This window comes from Quercus robur, chromosome 10, assembly GCF_932294415.1.
Source record: "Quercus robur chromosome 10, dhQueRobu3.1, whole genome shotgun sequence".
Classification (NCBI taxonomy): Eukaryota; Viridiplantae; Streptophyta; class Magnoliopsida; order Fagales; family Fagaceae; genus Quercus; species Quercus robur.
The window spans coordinates 1,964,805-1,981,773 of record NC_065543.1 but is presented as its reverse complement, the minus strand read 5'-3'; the positions used below and the strand labels follow the sequence as shown (position 1 = coordinate 1,981,773).

At 34.7% G+C, this 16,969-nt stretch overlaps 2 protein-coding genes and 1 pseudogene across 2 annotated transcripts; all 3 read right to left on the bottom strand.

Annotated features, from left to right (window-relative positions):
- Positions 1 to 4,994: 4,994 nt before the first annotated feature.
- Positions 4,995 to 8,984, bottom strand: LOC126702832 (probably inactive leucine-rich repeat receptor-like protein kinase At5g48380). The gene is made up of 3 exons (XM_050401690.1): positions 8,519 to 8,984; positions 7,987 to 8,147; positions 4,995 to 5,423 (listed from the first exon to the last, which is right to left on the bottom strand). The coding sequence occupies exons 1-3, from the start codon at positions 8,982 to 8,984 to the stop codon at positions 4,995 to 4,997; spliced, it is 1,056 nt and encodes a 351-aa protein (XP_050257647.1).
- Positions 8,985 to 11,608: 2,624 nt separating this feature from the next.
- LOC126702829 (polygalacturonase-like) lies at positions 11,609 to 12,721 on the bottom strand (annotated as a pseudogene).
- A 1,587-nt stretch (positions 12,722 to 14,308) lies between these two features.
- On the bottom strand, positions 14,309 to 16,341 carry LOC126702828 (probably inactive leucine-rich repeat receptor-like protein kinase At5g48380). The gene is made up of 2 exons (XM_050401686.1): positions 15,976 to 16,341; positions 14,309 to 14,497 (listed from the first exon to the last, which is right to left on the bottom strand). The coding sequence occupies exons 1-2, from the start codon at positions 16,339 to 16,341 to the stop codon at positions 14,309 to 14,311; spliced, it is 555 nt and encodes a 184-aa protein (XP_050257643.1).
- Between the last annotated feature and the right edge of the window lie 628 nt (positions 16,342 to 16,969).

The window sequence follows — 16,969 nt, the reverse complement described above, 5'->3', positions numbered from 1 at the left end:
CGATCCGTTTAGTTTGAAAGAGTCCTCTCAATCTTAGCTATAAAAAGAGAACAGAAATAGGATGGTTCCATACATTTCCAAAGAAGGACACGCCTCTTTTCTTTCGGCCAGGAAAATGTGGTAGGTAAAAAGCAGGGGGTCAACTACAGAGTCAAAGTTGTTATGTTTTTCCACGTAACAGTTGGTACGTTTGTTGAGCCAAGCTACCGTTTATATCTTTATGACTCGAGATAAAACTTCACATTACTACCATTTTATTTATTTATTTATTTTTTCTACCTACCGTATTTACGAACAATTGTGACCAAATAGTGGTATTTTTTTTCTACCAACCGTATTATAATTTTTGTAACTTTACATGTGTAACATGTAAACTCTTGGAGCATCTTTTGGGATTAGATCCTTTGCACGTGGAGCAATTCTTCTCATCTCAGCGGTTTATTTAATTCAATGGCCCCTAGTTTTCTTGGAATACTCATTGCCAGTCCTGACCGCATTTATCTCTGATTTCAAGTTTGTTTTTCGCTGATACAAGGAGAAAGTATATTATCTTTCGGAAATACCAAATTTGGACTTGAAAAATTCCCAAAGTTGGAGGAAGCGATCTATGAAACCAATAACGTTCCAGTAAATAATCTTAATATTGTATTGAAAAGTTTTCCTTTGTTGAAGCAAATAGTACAAGCATACACACATACAATAATTAAAAGACTAGGTTAATTACATTTTATCCACTATATGATTTGTGCCATTTTAAGATAGGTTGGCCCGTTTTATTACAAATTCATTTAACAATGTAAATTTTATTCAACATATATATATTTGAATTTTAAATATATAATTGAGTAATTAAAAGTTTTTTACGGTTATGTAGATAAATTATTCATTGAAAGTTGAAACTGTAATGTCCCCAACCATTTTTCCCAAAAAAAAAAAAAAAAAAAAATATCATTTCATTTTATCTTTCTTTGATTATATATATATATAGAATTTGGGTGGAACTTTATTGGGTTGAAATATGAACTTTTAATTTTTATGCTATTAATACTTTAATTGATATTAGTATGAAATAAGATTTGAGTAAAAATTACTTATTTATAATTTTTATGTAGTTACAAAATTTAAAAATTAGTTTCCAATAATTACTATAGCAGCACGCTTCTTAATCAAATAAAAACACATCCTGATCCTCAACTGGGTAGAAAGCTTGGTATGGTTTAACATTTAGAATTATTAAAATTGTTTGCTTGCCTGCATCAATGATCACCAATAGTTGGGTTAATCATGATCTCATAGACCAAAGTAATGTAATTTTTTCAAATCTTTTGGTCAATGGTTATAGATTTAGAATGATTTAACAGTGGCCCATGCAAACGAACAAATACAGATTGAGAGGTAACTCTTTATCAGAAATGATGGCTGACTGTTGCCAATAAGCAGTTATACAAGTAGTCTACCAACATAATCTCAAGATGCATCTGATTCAACAAAGAAAAAAAAAATCTATTTTGGCAATTTGAACAATTATTCTAAAGTCTAAATGGGTACATGCCAAGTAACGAATACAAATCTTTGGTTTCATTTTTTTGTATTCTACTTTATTTTCTACCAATTACAATTTGTCATATAGTTTATTTTTTCATTTTAAACTTTGGTTATTTGTAAGAAAAATCAAATAAATGCATTGCAAGTTGTGATTAGTAAAATATAAAGAGCAAAACAGAAAATTTGTATTTACCAAAAACCAGAGAACAAATATTCATATAGAATTTTTTTTCTTCTAAGTACATGGTCCATGCTTTGATATATATATATGTGTGTGTGTGAGAGAGAGAGAGAGAGAGAGAGAGAGAGATTATTCAATACAACCATTTTCTTTCCTTTTTACTGAGGCAAAAAGAGCACAAGGAGAGTAGATACTATGTGACTTGATATGCATCCAGCACTTGAATTACCTTTAAGACAAATGACAGAAAGAGATCACAACAAGCAAACGTAGCCCAAATTAACAACGTCCGGACCGCTGCAGATACGTTACATAACTTTCTCAAGGCAATAGTTACACTTTGTATCTCATACTTAAGTTGGTCTATGTAATTTATACCTCAACAATGTCATTTGAGATACTTGGAGTAGCAATTTCAGATTGCCTCAACATCTCAGTGTCATTTATGACGCCATATCTCTCTCCCAAACTACTAATTGTATTATATAATTCAAGCATTGTTGGCCTTTGACCTGGGAAGGGGCTAAAGACAGGTACATGCAATTCTAAGAAATTGAAAGATTTCACCATCAAATCCTCGGCCAATTATATTAGTTTTGACTAATACTAAGCAAATACATATAAGTATTGCAGTTTTTTATTTTATTTTATTGGATGAGTACAATTATTTAAGGGTTGACTATAACATGTTATTTTGCATTTTTCCTTATCATAATTGGACCAAAATGACCGAATTGGACCAAACTAGACTAAATAAACCGCAATGGGCCAAATTGGACCGAATAGACCAAATTGGATTGAAGTGGACTATATAGACCAAACTGTACCGAAATGGATTAAATTGGACCAAATGGACTGAAATGGGTGGAAGTGGACTGAATTGACCGAACTGGACCAAAATGGATCAAAATTGACCAACCTGGACCGAATTGAACAAAAGTAGACCAAATGGACTGAAATGGACTGAATATTTTTTTTATAGAAATAATGACAATATGCTACTAAAACTGCAGTTTAAATCCCTTCTTCCTTAGACCCCAAGCGCTTCGTGCGTGGAGAAGTGCCAATTTAGCTACAAGACCCTTGGAAACTTAACTGAATACTTGATTAGACCAAAGTAGACCGAATTGAACCAAATTGGCCGCTTCAAATGATCTATGTAATGTCCTCAACAATTTCATTTAACGTACGTGCAATAGCAATTTCAAATTTACTAAGCCCTCATTTGGGAGGAGGGAATGGAAAGGAATGAAAAGAATAATTTTAGAATATTCTTCCCTTTCCTTGTTTGGGAGTTTTAATGGAGGGAATGGAAAGTTCATTCATTTGTTTTGGAGTTTAAGTGGGAAGGAATGGAATGGATAGGAGGGAACACTTATTTCTCTCTATTCTCTTAAGTCAATTTTCATTCCACTCAAAATTGGGAGGAATGGGAGGAAATGGAATTAGGTTTAATGAATTTTTTACTAAAACTCTCAAAATACCCCTATATATTCAACTCTTTATTTTAAAATAGGGGTCTAATAGTAATATTCCATTCATTTTCATTCATTTCTTCTAAAACATCCAATCAAGGTGACTTCATTCAATTTCATTCAATTCTCTTGCTTAAATACATTTCATTCCATTCCTTTCCTTTCCTTTCCATTCCCCTATGATCATTCCATTTCATTCCCTTATGAACTCCCAAACGAAGCCAAAATAGCTCAGAGTCATTTGTGATTCCATATCTCATCTAGAAAGTACTTATTGTATTGTACAATTCAAGCATTGTTAGCCGTTGATCAGAAAACGACTTAAAGACAAGTACATGCAATTATAAAGAACTAAAAGATTTTGTAAAGTTGTCATTTATTCCATGACAAAAAGTGTTGCATTTGCTTTAATTTTGTTCCTTGTATTTTGTGGGATTTTATTGTATTGGGTTTAGTATTAAGTTGGTGAAGACTCAAACTTAATTGAAGATTAGGTGGATTTCATGAGAAGCTCGCGAGAAGCTAACTCATGAAGTAGCCATGTGAGAAGCACATGATTGAAAGCTGAAGAGTTGTGCCAGGCTAAAGAGTGTCTTGCGGGTAAGGCCTTCCTGCGAGGTAGTCACGAAACATTCTGCCTGAAGGATTTTTAAGTGTGACTTTCTTACCCTTCACCCATACTATATATACCCTCATTACCCATAAATTGTAAGCAGGCCATTCAGAGAGAAAAACTCTAGATAGGTTTTCTACAACATACACACCCATCTTTTAGAGAGAGAGAGCTACTCATCCTCAGTGAGAAATCATTCTAGTCTCTTTTCCTTCTCTCTCCCATTGTTATACCTTGAGAGGAGATTTGTACCCAAACACAACCCACACCTATTCAGAGTGGAAAGAGTGTTTTGGAGCTTGGGAAGCTTTGGGGATTTGCCAAAAGAAGCCGATAAGGCTTGGCAGATGCAATCGGGTGTATTGCGGGATCCTGAAAGTTAGACAAGACACGGTTTTGAGAAGCCTTGTTGGAGTAGAAGCTTGGAAGGCTTAGGTACATTGGATAGATTAGGCTTGGAGGGTCTCTTGCTATTCATGTATCCCAATTTGTTGCCTAGTAGATCGATTTACCACTTGGAGGCCGGCGGAGAGGTTTTTCGCCAAGTTCTTCGATTTCCTCTTCGATAACACATTGCCGTGTTATCTTGTGTTTGCATTTCTCTTCCCTTACTTTTATGCTTTACTTTTATTGTTTGTTGTTCATATTTATGCACTAGAGTAGTTTCAGTTGATTTCTCTTCATTTACTCTTGTTTCCGCACTTAGATAAGTTAGAGTAATTACAATCTATCTATTTTTTTTTTTTTTTTTAAATTGGGGTCTAAACAAGCTCTTGTGTTTTCACACAATTTTGAGCTTTCAGATTTCACCATCAAATTCTCGACCAATCAAAGATTTATCAATGACATAGTAGTCTTCAGAAGAACTTGTCAAAAGATGAGTAATCCAGTCAACTAAACTCTCATTCAAATTGTTTGGATAATTATTGATATGAACGGATTCCTTCCCTATAATTAGCTCAAGAAGTAGAACTCCATAGTCATAGACATCATTTTTAACAAAGCCCGACTCCCAAACCCCACTGTCTACAAAAGAGCTATTTCTCGAATCAATGTCATTTGAATCCATGAACATTAGCCCTCCATAACTCAAAATTTTGGCCCCTCCAAAATTTGATATCTTTGGCTCAAAATTCATATTGAGTAAGATAGAGTTTGAATTCTAGTTAAGAAAAACTACTCAGAAATTGCATTTATGGTGAAGGCATGCTAAGCCTCTTGCTATCCCAATGGCAATTTTATTCCTCAGAGGCCATTCCAAGATCTTATCCATGCTCTCCCTTGCACGTAGCCAATAATAAAGATTACTATTCGATATATATTTGTACACTAGAAGTTTCTCCTTCCTTTCTCTGTAGAATCCCAAGATGGGAACTAAGTTATTGTGTTTCAATGTCCCAAGAGCCAATAGCTCTGAAATGAATTGTTTCTCAAACAATTGACAACCATATAACCTCTTAACTGCAAGGGGTGAACCATTTGGAAGCACTGCCTTGTACATCATCCCTATCTTTCCTAATCCAATGGCATTGTTTGTGCTAAAATTGCTAGTTGCCTCACTGAATTCTATAAAGTTCATTCTAGAAACCATTCCCTCCAACTTATAAATCTGTGAATCAAATTATTTGCTATTTTGCGTTATTACTAACCAGATATTTCAATAAAATTGAACACGATGTTTCTTGTAATTGCCTGTATAATTGCATTATATTGATGGTTGTTTCAATTACCATTTTGACAATGGATTACTTGTTACATAATTAACAATTTATATATATACAAATATATATATATATATATATATATATATGAGATGGATTCAAGTTACACCTAGTGTAACTCTAAAAGAGTTGCACCTTTTTTAAACCATTAGATTTAAGTAGATCCAATGGTCAAAAAAAGACTATTATTAATGCTAATATTTTAATTGATCTCATTTATTATTCCTTATTTAATACGCTCTGTACTTATTTCTAAACCCAAAAAGATTTGTACGGCTGACTCTTTCTCTCTCTCTCTCCTCCATGGCTCTTCCACCCCCACAACCATGTCAGGTCACCGGCAGCACAACAAAAAAAAAAAAAAAAAAAAAAAAAAAAAAAAAACCACAGCCTGCCGTACATGTTCTCCACTGCATTTTTGTCTTTGGTCCTTTGACATGTAGATGATAATTATAGTTGGAAAGTATTACCATCCTTGGTTCTCTTTGATTCTAAGGAGATTGAATTTAACCATACTTTTAAAATTATAATAGGTTGGAGACTGTAATTACTTTGATGTGATTATATAGTTTTTTTATAAGCTAATGTTAAGTTCTTTGAATTTGAACAATGAAAAGAAAAATAAATCTCAGTAATAATCATTACTTCAATTTTTTCTACATTTACAACGGCACAAAATATTTTGAGGATAAGACCTCAGAATATGCTAAAAAAGAGAGTAAAAAAAGCTCATAACTGAAGCTAAGAAACATTTTATACTGTGTGTCCAATGATAAAATTCAATGCACTACCATGCCAATGACAAAACATTAACAAGTATTGCTCCATCTGTTGAATTCGTATCCACTCTTCCTCTGTGATGTTGACGCTATTTCCATCCATGACCAATTGCTTTTAGGCAGACAAGTTCCTTTATTATTCTACACTACTCTTGTTTAGCCTCGTTACCATTAATGAGTACTACACCATTTGTTGAATCTGCACCATCTGTGGCTTTTTTTTTTTTTTTGGTTGTTGGCGATTTGACTGTGGAGGTGGAAGAGCCTTGGAGGAGATAGAGAAAAAAATGTGCAGAGAGAAAGAGAGAGAGACGTGCAGTGAAGAAAGAAAGAGTCAACCATATAATTTTTTTTTGGTTTAGAAATAAGTATAAAATGTATTATATAAGGAATAATAAATGAGATCAATTCAAATATTAGTATTAATGATAATCTTTTTTTGGCTGTTGGATCTACTTAAATCCAATGATTTAAAAAAGGTGTAATCCTTTTGGTGTAATCCTTTAGAGTTATACCAGGTGTAATTTGAACTCATCTCATATGACAATACAAGTGAATTTGTCCCCAGTAATAGGTTTTTATTTTTTTGGCAAATCAGAACCTTAATTCAATAATAGCAAAAATAGCTACAATTAAATACAAGCTATACATTGGTGACACATTGGGCTAGATGTTGGTGTCGGTACATTCAATGTGGAAAAAGGCAAAAAAGCAAAGTAACAAACAGAGCACAAAAAAAAAAAAAAAAAAAGACTTGGAGAGTGTTAAACACGGTGGAAAATTTATCATGGTCCAAAGTTCAACGAATATGGAAAAGAAAAAGTGGCAAACAGGGCAGAAAATATCTGGCAAAGTGTCTTACACGGTGGAAAATGATCTGGTCCAAAATATTTAATTTGATGAAAGCGGTATTTGCATGTGAGACTGAGACTGTGACACTCCTCCCAGCATTTAGCCAGAAATCCTTAGCTATTAATTGCTGCCTAGTTCTTGAACCCCACCTCTCACAAATCACAATTCCTATTGAACTAGGATATCTTTTTTGTCAATGACATGATTGATTAAGAGTCTTTTTTGACAAATCAAAATTCCTATGGAGAGTTGGAGACTCGTTTCAGTTCAGTCAATAGAGAAAAAATTAAGAAATGAAAACTGGCTGGACCAGCATCTGAATTCTACATCCACAGAAATTTCTAATGACTTATCAATGTCACAGTAGTATTGGACACGTTTTAGCAGAATTGACAATAAGGTCACTGTAAAAATGGTTGTTTCATATGCGCCAAAATGTTTTACAAATTTTCACTTCAATTTTGTCTTTTGAAACTTGATTAGGTACCGATGATGGTTTGATTTATTCATTCAATATATATATATATATATTATATATATAATATATATATAAAAGACATAACAATAGCACAAGAGCATGGAAGTTACACTCAAAATTTCACGCAGTTTTATGATTTAAGGAAAAAAAAATAGGGTCCCCCCACCCCCCCAAAAATTCCAAACCAAAAACTTAAAAGAAGTTTTAATGGCATAGCATGCTCTCCTTTATTAGGAAAATTAGAGTTCAAATCTTTTGGTCGTTTGAACTATTGAATTAAAAAAATAATTAATAAATAAATAAAGAGAATTTTCCTAATTCTAATCGATTGAGAGGAAGTACCGTTTTCCTCCCTTCTTGTAGGAGCCCTTTAGTTGGCAAGTAGTTAACTTGATCAACTTCTTTATTAGTTCTACTCCTCTTGGACAGTGCCATCTTCTCAATCCTATTCTTCTTAATCATGAAAGCCATATAATTGGATAGAAAAAAAGCCATTACTGAACCTGCAGAAAACACATAACCAACTAGAAACCCATTTTCAAATGAAAAGAATTTCCATATTCATTTTGGACAGGGTTCCAATGGCCCTCCACAAAGTTCCTTGTTGTTAGCAAAGCTCTCAGCTGTAAATTTAGTAGTGGTTTTGCTAAAGACAGGGACCAATCCTTACAACTGATTGTTAGAAACATTGAAGAACTTCGAACGATCGAGGTCACTTATTTGGGAAGGGATTTGACCAGTTAGTTGGTTCTAGTCAACTTTGAGAACATTTATGGCCTGTTTGGATGGAGGGGGGAAGGAGGAGGAGTGGAGGGGAGTAGAGTAGAGTTGGTCAAAATTAGATAATTTTGCCTCCCTCTCCTTCAATCCAAACGAACCATTAGAAAATTGCAATTGACAAAGCTCTTTGGGATTTCCCCAAAAAATTTGTCTCCGGAGATGTTGAGTTTTGAGACAAATGGGATCAAGTCTCCTATGTCAAATGGGAGTGGTCCTGAAAGTTCATTAGCAGAGAGGTCTAATCCTGTTAAATGTGTGCAATTCTCAATGTCACGAGGGAATTGACCCCAGAGCATCATGTGACTGAGTTGGAAATTTAAGACCTCATTAGCATCTGGGGGCCAGCATTCAACCCCAACAAATTCACAGATGAAGCCTACGGTATTGTTGTTAATGTTCCACGAATTTTTCAAGTAGTTACGGGGGCCTTCTACTGAATCTTTAATGGACCTCAAGCAGTAGATGTCACTCTCTGAGCCATTGCTTATTTCAAGAATGTTTAGAAATGACAATGCACATATGTGAAGTAGAGCTATGACGAGTCTCACACTATGAGCCATTAGCATATGAGTGTTTGTCATGAAAACTTAGATGTAGAAAGCCATGTAGGTTAAACAGATAATTCAAAAATGGAAACAAATTCATCTTTAAAGAAATTTTTAATTGGAAAATACTACCTCCATCGAATACTATTTGAAAAATACAATTTTCCAAAGTCTATACTATCTATCAACAATAGGTAAGTAATAATTACTGTGTACAAATAACGTGGTTGATGGGTCTAATTTCCGAGTCATGCACCGTCAACTTTGGTAGAAACTCCAGAGCATAGGAAACGAAACTTGTATTATCCTGTCCAATAATTGTATTAATGCACAGAGCCCGTCTGGTTCTTTACACTTGGGTGTTAAAAGGTGCTATTAAGAGTCTTAACTTTTCTCTTTTAATACAAATCAGTAAAGAGAGAGACTCACTCACTCATACACAAATCACCCTAATACACACATTTCATCACATATGGACATGGCCAAGCAAAGAAAAGAAACAAGCAGTGCTTTAAAAAAAAATAATAACAATGCACCCTTCAATGTGGGGGAGTTGTGGGGCTTTTTCCTCACAAAGGAAAATCCAGATAGAATTCCTTGATTAAATTATTTTCATTACATTACTGAATATGCTTCGTTTTGATGATATTACTCAATATGCTTCATGCGAGTTGTCATTGCAAAATGAAATCATTAAATTAAACAATTCGTCATACAAACGCCCTGATAAAGGCTTCAATTTTCAACCTTATATCCTAATTGCAAGGTCAAGCAGCTCCAAGAACGCCCAATGGACTAGCACTGCCACAGGCTTGAGCAATCAGCTTATCATCCAATGACCTACTACAATAATATTAATATACTTCAAAAAATAACTAGTATACTTTTTTGACCGTAGGATTGAAACGACAAGAATGTATATTCATTTTTTATCCTTTATAAATACGGATTTTGTATTCCCCTCCCCTTTATAACATATCATACTGATAGTAGTACCAGAGGTATACATCATACTCACTGTTAAACCGATACAGATACTTTTTTAAAATGTATTGGATAAAATATTAGGTTATACCTGCATGTACCGGAGTTTTGATGAGTGTTTCAATTGATATAGATGTTTTAGCTGCAACAATAATGTAATTCAGCAATTAGATATCTTGTATTTAGGTGGGAATCATGTAAGGGTGTGTGTTAAAGAGTGTGAAGAATTCAAGTGTGTGTGCATTCAAGAGCATTCTCGTGACTGGATCTCACAAATGGCTCGCAATTGTTGACTCGCCAAAATGCCACACATGTGAAGCACACAGGAGTTGAAGGGTCACGACAGTTGGAACACTACAAGACAAAAAAGGACAATCTGACCAGTCAGTTATTTCGCAATTGGAACTCGCGACTCGTCCCAGTCGCGTAGGTGAGTTGCTAGAACCCCTTGTTATGCAAAAAAATGTTTTTTTTTCACATTCCATCACATACCCTACTATATATACCCTTATACCCATGAAATGTAGAGAGCTTCTAGAGAGAATTTTAAGAGAGAAACCCTAGAGAAAAACAAGATTGACTCATCCACAATCTTAGACATTTGACTCTCTAAATTCCTCTACTCTCACCCTCTCCATTGACATACCCTTGAGAGGATACTTAGCCAAATCCTTACCTCATCATACCCATATCAGTGAGAAGATTATTTGCTACTTGGGAAGCAGTTCAGAGAGGACCAATTCATTTGGTTGATGCAATGGGCTTATTGCAGGATCTGGAAAGCTAAAGAAGACACAGGCTTAACTTTGTTGGAGCAAGAAGGTTGGAGGGCTTAGGTGCATTGGGTAAATTAGGCTTGGAGGGTCTATTGTTATTCTTGTATCCCAACTTTACTCTTTAGTGGATCATTTTACCACTTGGAGGGTGGCGGAAAGGTTTTTTGCCAAGTTCTTCGATTTCCTCTTCAATAACACGTGCCGATGTTATCTTTGTATTTGCATCTTTCTAATCCTTACTCTTGCCTTTTAATTGTTGCTGTGTTGTAATTAATTGTGGTTTAGAGTTGTTTATTTATTTGGGTATTGCTTGTACTTATCATTCCACACATCTATTGTTTAAGTATAAGCTTGTGTTAGTATTTTTGAAATTGGGGGTCTAAACATTCACTAGTGTTTTATACACCAAGTGAACTTTCAAATAAAATAATTAAAAAAAAAATGTTATTTGAGCTAATACATTGCATTAATGTATTTATGCGAATATTTGGTCTTATAAAATTGTAGATTTAAATTATATGTTTATAAACATATAAATATGTGTACACACACACACGCACACACACACATATATATAGTGCTAACTTTGAAATAGTATATCAGTATTAACTAATGTTTTAAAAACGGACCGGACTGGCCGGTTTGACTGGTTCAACTGGGAACTAGGAGCCTGCCTGGTCCGATAAAAACCCCTAAAATCGGGGAAAACCGGTCAAAAACCAAAAAAAAACAGTCAAAATTGGGTTGAACCGGGAATTTTGAAAAAAATTGTTCAACTCTCGGTTCGGTTTTTAAAACCATGGTATTAACCAATATCAAAAAATTTCATTTCTTTTACCAAATTGAAACAGCCTCCAATACAAAATTAACTCCCTTGCTCTATAAGCAATTGATTGCAGGCTGGACAATACCAGAAGATGTGACAGATGCATAATTACATGAAGCTTTGGCTACTTGATTCTTGTAAGTGAGCATTATGTTTTTCATTGTTATTGCAGAGCATGGATTTCCCAGACTACAATTAAAATTCACAGCCACCCCTGTCGCTGAACTTCCATGAATGTCTTGGTATGTCACATTACTAATTTTTACACCAGAAGCCTATTAAAATGGGAAAACAAATTTGCACACATCAATTTTCTACTTATTAATGGTAGTAGTATGCAAACTCTAACCTATAAAATTAAAAAAACTAACATCACCGTTTTTAATTTATGTTTTCTTTTATTATTTTGACTTTGAAAGATGTATTATTAAGCAAAAACTAAAAAAATTAAAGATTTTCTTGTTGCAAAGAAGGGGTTTAATTTGCGCCAAAAACTTATGTAGACTAAAAGTTTAGGATGCCATAATAATGGGCCTAGCTATATAATGGGTATTACTTATGAGTAGTTTCTATGATTATAGTAAGGGGCCATGGAAACTAAAATTTATAAGAATCTATATTGTGTAATCTTCTTGAACATGTTTAGGATTTTTCATAAGCAAACAGATTATAGTTTAAAATTTAAACAACATTAGCATAAATATCCTTCAAAATATCGTACCTAATGAGGGCAATCTTTAGAGGGGCAATAATTTTGATCAATTATAATGGGATTTTGGACATTCACCATATTGACATGTTGGAAAATAATGCTCCTAGCAAACCCATTGCTAGGCCTTGGCCAAGATTTAATCCTCACCCAATTCTGAGTACCGGAAAAATTTACTATTGTAATTGTCATGTTTTGGACACTAGTCTCTTGCTGGTTTTTGCCTAAACTCCCAATGCTACAATAACAAATTGCACCCATGACCAATTTGGCATCACACTATAATATTGTTGTTATAGTTACATAATATTCAATAGATCAAAAAATAAATAAAATTTCTTTACCTGATTCCATGGCTTGGTCCACATGCTACATTCTCAATCTACATATTAATGGTACCAGGTCCAACTAAGATGCAATCATCACCAGAGCATAGTAGAGTTGAGAATTGTGACATTGGAAAGGCTACACAAAAATCCCTGTGATTTTTCTTGTGAAAACTCAAAACTTTATAAAGTTTTGAGTGTAAAATTAACTTCAAATATTATTATTTTGTGTAAATAGTTGAAAGATCTAGGAAAACAAGAATGTAAATTGCTCATGTGATGATATTTGTCCATACTATTTTTACATAAAACAATACCACAAAGAGTTTTGTAATACACTTTAAATCTAGGGTTAAGTCTTATACTTAAATCTCAAGGGGATTAAGTGTTACATAATTAGCAATTTATATATATAACAATAGCACAAGGGCTTGGAAGTTATACTTAAAACTTCACGCAGTTTTATGATTGAAGGAAAAAATGGTTTTTTTTTTTTTCCAAAAATTTCAAACCAAGGAATTAAAAGAAGTTTTAGTGGCATAGCATGCTCTCCTTTATTAGGAAAATTAGAGTTCAAATCTTTGGTTTTTGTAACTATTGAACTAAATAAAATAATTAAATAAATAAAAGAGAAGTTTCTTAATTCTAATAGATTGAAGGAAATTACCATTTTGCTCCCTTCTTGCAAGAGCCCTTTAGTTGGCAAGTAATTAACTTGATCAACTTCTTTATTAGTTCTCCTCCTCTTGGACATTGCCATCTTCTCAATCCTTTTCTTCTTAATCATGAAAGCTGTGGGTGCTCAAGGACTAAGGATGAAGTTGAAGAGTTGCAGTATTGGTGTAGGGATACCACAGGCCACGAGCCACGGGCCCGTGGATGAAGGACGCCCAATGAGAGGAATGGATGAATCATAGGACTTTGAGATGTTCCAGGTGGAGAGAAAGGTATGAAGAGAGAGAATCTGTGACCATAGGGGAAGTTTCTAGTTCAGAGTAACTTGTTGTCTCCACATTTAATGGTGGGCAACAGCTTTATCAGCTACATTGATGAGGAAATGACCTGAACAATGCAAGTCACAGCTATGCAGATTCCTTCCGCCACCTTCTTCAGATAACGACAGAGACAAGTGTCATGATAGAAGGTATGTTAGGTAAGGATGGATGGTTGAGATGTGGGAGAAGGAGTATATAAGAAAAAGGCGGTTTACAGAGAAAGGGAGAGACACAAGTACCAAGATATAGAGAAGAACATAGAGAGAAAAGAGAGTGAACAGTAACATTTTTTTATGTAAATGTGGCCTCCTCGGGCCAACTGGTATTGAGAAAGTGATTCATCCATTTAATAAGATAAATCTTTTCTTCCTTATTGTGCCTCCTCGAGCGGAGCCCCCCTTTAGTTGTTTGTTTCCCTCTCTTACAAATTCATTGTTTTGGGCCACGATTGGATTGACCTAGCCACTATTCTAAGTGGGCTTGGGCCGCCAATTTTTCTAGTCTCTACAAAAGCCATATAATTGGACCCAAAAAAAAAAAAAAAAAAAAAACCATTATTGAACCTACAAAAAACACATAACCAACTAGAAACCCATTTTTGAATGAAAAGAATTTCCATATTCGTTTTGGATAGGGTTCCATTGGCCCTACGCAAAGTTCCTTTTTGTTAGCAAAGATCTTAGCTATAAACTTAGTAGTGGTTTTGTTAAAGACAGGGAACAATCATGACAACTGATTGTTAGCAACATTGAAGAACTTCGAACGATTGAGGTCGCTTATTTGGGGAGAGATTTGACTAGTTAGTTGATTATGGTCAAGTTTAAGAACGTTTAGAAAACTACAATTGACAAAGCTCTTTGGGATTTCCCCAAAAAATTTGTTTATGGAGTTATTGAGTTTTGAGACTGAATGCTCGAAAATGTGTTACAACACACGAGCTGCTTAGACCCCCTAAAGAAAAATTACGGCTTGATAGATTTTACTATAACTTATACTAAGTGTGGAATACAAAAAGCACATAACCAACTAGAAACCCATTTTTGAATGAAAAGAATTTCCATATTCGTTTTGGACAGGGTTCTAATGGCCCTCCACAAAGTTCCTTGTTGTTAGCAAAGCTCTTAGCTGTAAACTTAGTAGCGGTTTTGTTAAAGACAGGGACCAATCATGACAACTAATTGTTAGAACCATTTCGAACGATTGAGGCCGCTTATTTGGGAAGGGATTTGACGATTTAGTCGATTATGGTTAAGTTTAAGAACATTTAGAAAACTAAAATTGACAAAGCTCTTTGGGATTTCCCCAGAAAATTTGTTTTCGGAGTTATTGAGTTTTGAGACTGAATGCTCGAAAATGTGTTAAAACACACAAGCTATTTAGACCCCCTAAATAAAAATTATGGCTTGATAGATTTTACTCTAACTTATACTAAGTGCAGAATACAGTAAATGCGAGCAGATAAACAAACAAACTACTCTAAGCCATATACAATATAACATAGCAAAAATATGAAAGCTAAAAGAGTAGGGAAGAAGGATGCAAACACAAGATAACATGCCGATGTGTTATCGAAGAGGAAACAGAAGTACTCGGCGTAAATCCTTTCCGTCACCCTCCAAGCGATAATCGATCCACTAGACAATCAGTTGGGATACATGGGTTAGTAAGAGACCCTCTAAACCTAATCTACCCGATTCACCTAAGCCCTCCAAGCTCCTACTCCAACAAGACTTCTCGGAACCATGTCTTGTCTAGCTCTCCAGATCTTGCAATACGCTCGATTGCATCTGCCAAAGCCTGGCTTCTTCCAATGCTTCCCAGCAACACCAAAACCTCATTGAACACTCTAAAAAGGTGTGGTAAGTGTTTGGGTACAAATCTCCTCTCAAGGTATGACAATAGGAGAGGGAAGGAGAAGAGGCTAGAATGATTTCTCACTAAAGATGAGTAGCTCTCTCTCAAAAAGATGGGTGTGTATGTTGTAGAAAACCTATCTAGGGTTTTTCTCTCTGAATGGCATTCTTACAATTTCTAAGGGTAATGATGGTATATATAGTATGGGTGAAGGGTAAGAAAGTCACACTTAAAAATCCTCCAGGCAGAATGTTTCACGACTACCTCGCAAGAAGGCCTTACCTGCAAGATACTCGTGAAACTGACAGCCTGGCACGACTCTTCAGCTTCCAGTCATGTGCTTCTCACATGCCCTTCTCGCGAGCTAGTCGCGAAATACACCGATTCTTCAATTAAGCTTGAGTCTTCACCAACTTAATACTAAAACCAATACAATAAAATCCCACAAAATACAAGGAACTAAATTAAAGCAATTACAACACTTTTTGTCATGGAATAAAACCAACATAAAACATAGTTGTAAATCACAACTTTACAGAGACAAATGGGAGTGGTCCTGAAAGTTCATTAGCAGAGAGGTCTAACCCTATTAAATGTGTGCAATTCTTAATGTCACGAGGGAATTGGCCCTTGAGCATCATGTGACTGAGTTGGATATTTAAGACCTCATTAGCATTTGGGTGCCAGCATTCAACCCCACCAAATTCACAGATGAAACCTGCGGTATTGTTGTTGAAGTTCCATGAATTTTTCAAGTAGTTGTGGGGGTCTTCTAGTGAATCTCTAATGGACCTCAAGCAGTAGATGTCACTCTCTAAGCCATTGCTTATTTTAAGAATGTCTAGAAATGACAATGCAAATATGTGAAGTAGAGCTATGACGAGTCTCACACTATGAGCCATTAGCATATGTGTTTGTCATGAAAACTTAGATGTAGAAAGCCATGTAGGTTAAATAGAGAATTCAAAAATGGAAACAAATTCATCTTTAAGAAAATTTTAAATTGGAAAATACTACCTCCATCAAATACTATTTGAAAAATACAATTTTCCAAAGTCTATATGATCTATCAACAATAGGTAAGTAATAATTGCCGTATACAAATAACGTGGTTGATGGGTCTAATTTCCAAGTCATGCACTGTCAACTCTGGTAGAAACTCTAGAGCATAGGAAATGAAACTTGTATTAGCGCACAGAGGAATGAGAAAGGACTCACAATTTGGTGGAGGATGTCACAATTGATTTCTTTTGTTCTTTTTCCTTTCCAATTTATCTATTTATGATGATGCAGGGCCCGTCTGGTTCTGTACTCTTGGGTGTTAAAAGGTGCTTTTAAGAGTCTTAACTTTTTTTCTTTTAATACACGGAAAATTATAAAATACTCCAGAGTACTATAAGAGAAAGCATACCATGTTTCGGCAATACCAACTCAGCATTTGTTTTGGTATTTCCTATCCAATAAATGAGTGACACCTATTTCAAAAAACCACGTAATGAAAATAATGTTGAAAATTGAAGTCCTTATCAG

Excerpts from the sequence above, each read along its gene's own strand:
- LOC126702832 (XM_050401690.1), bottom strand. The coding sequence starts at position 8,984 with ATGGCTCATAGTGTGAGACTCGTCATAGCTCTACTTCACATATGTGCA. Across the intron at positions 8,148-8,518 it reads TTGCAATTTTCTAATGGTTC|GTTCAGTAATGGCTTTTTTT; the intron begins GTTTGGATTGAA and ends TGTTTTCTGCAG. Across the intron at positions 5,424-7,986 it reads TACAAGAAGGGAGGAAAACG|ATTTATAAGTTGGAGGGAAT; the intron begins GTACTTCCTCTC and ends TTTGATTCACAG.
- LOC126702828 (XM_050401686.1), bottom strand. The coding sequence starts at position 16,341 with ATGGCTCATAGTGTGAGACTCGTCATAGCTCTACTTCACATATTTGCA. Across the intron at positions 14,498-15,975 it reads GACCACTCCCATTTGTCTCT|CATTCAGTCTCAAAACTCAA; the intron begins GTAAAGTTGTGA and ends CACATTTTCGAG.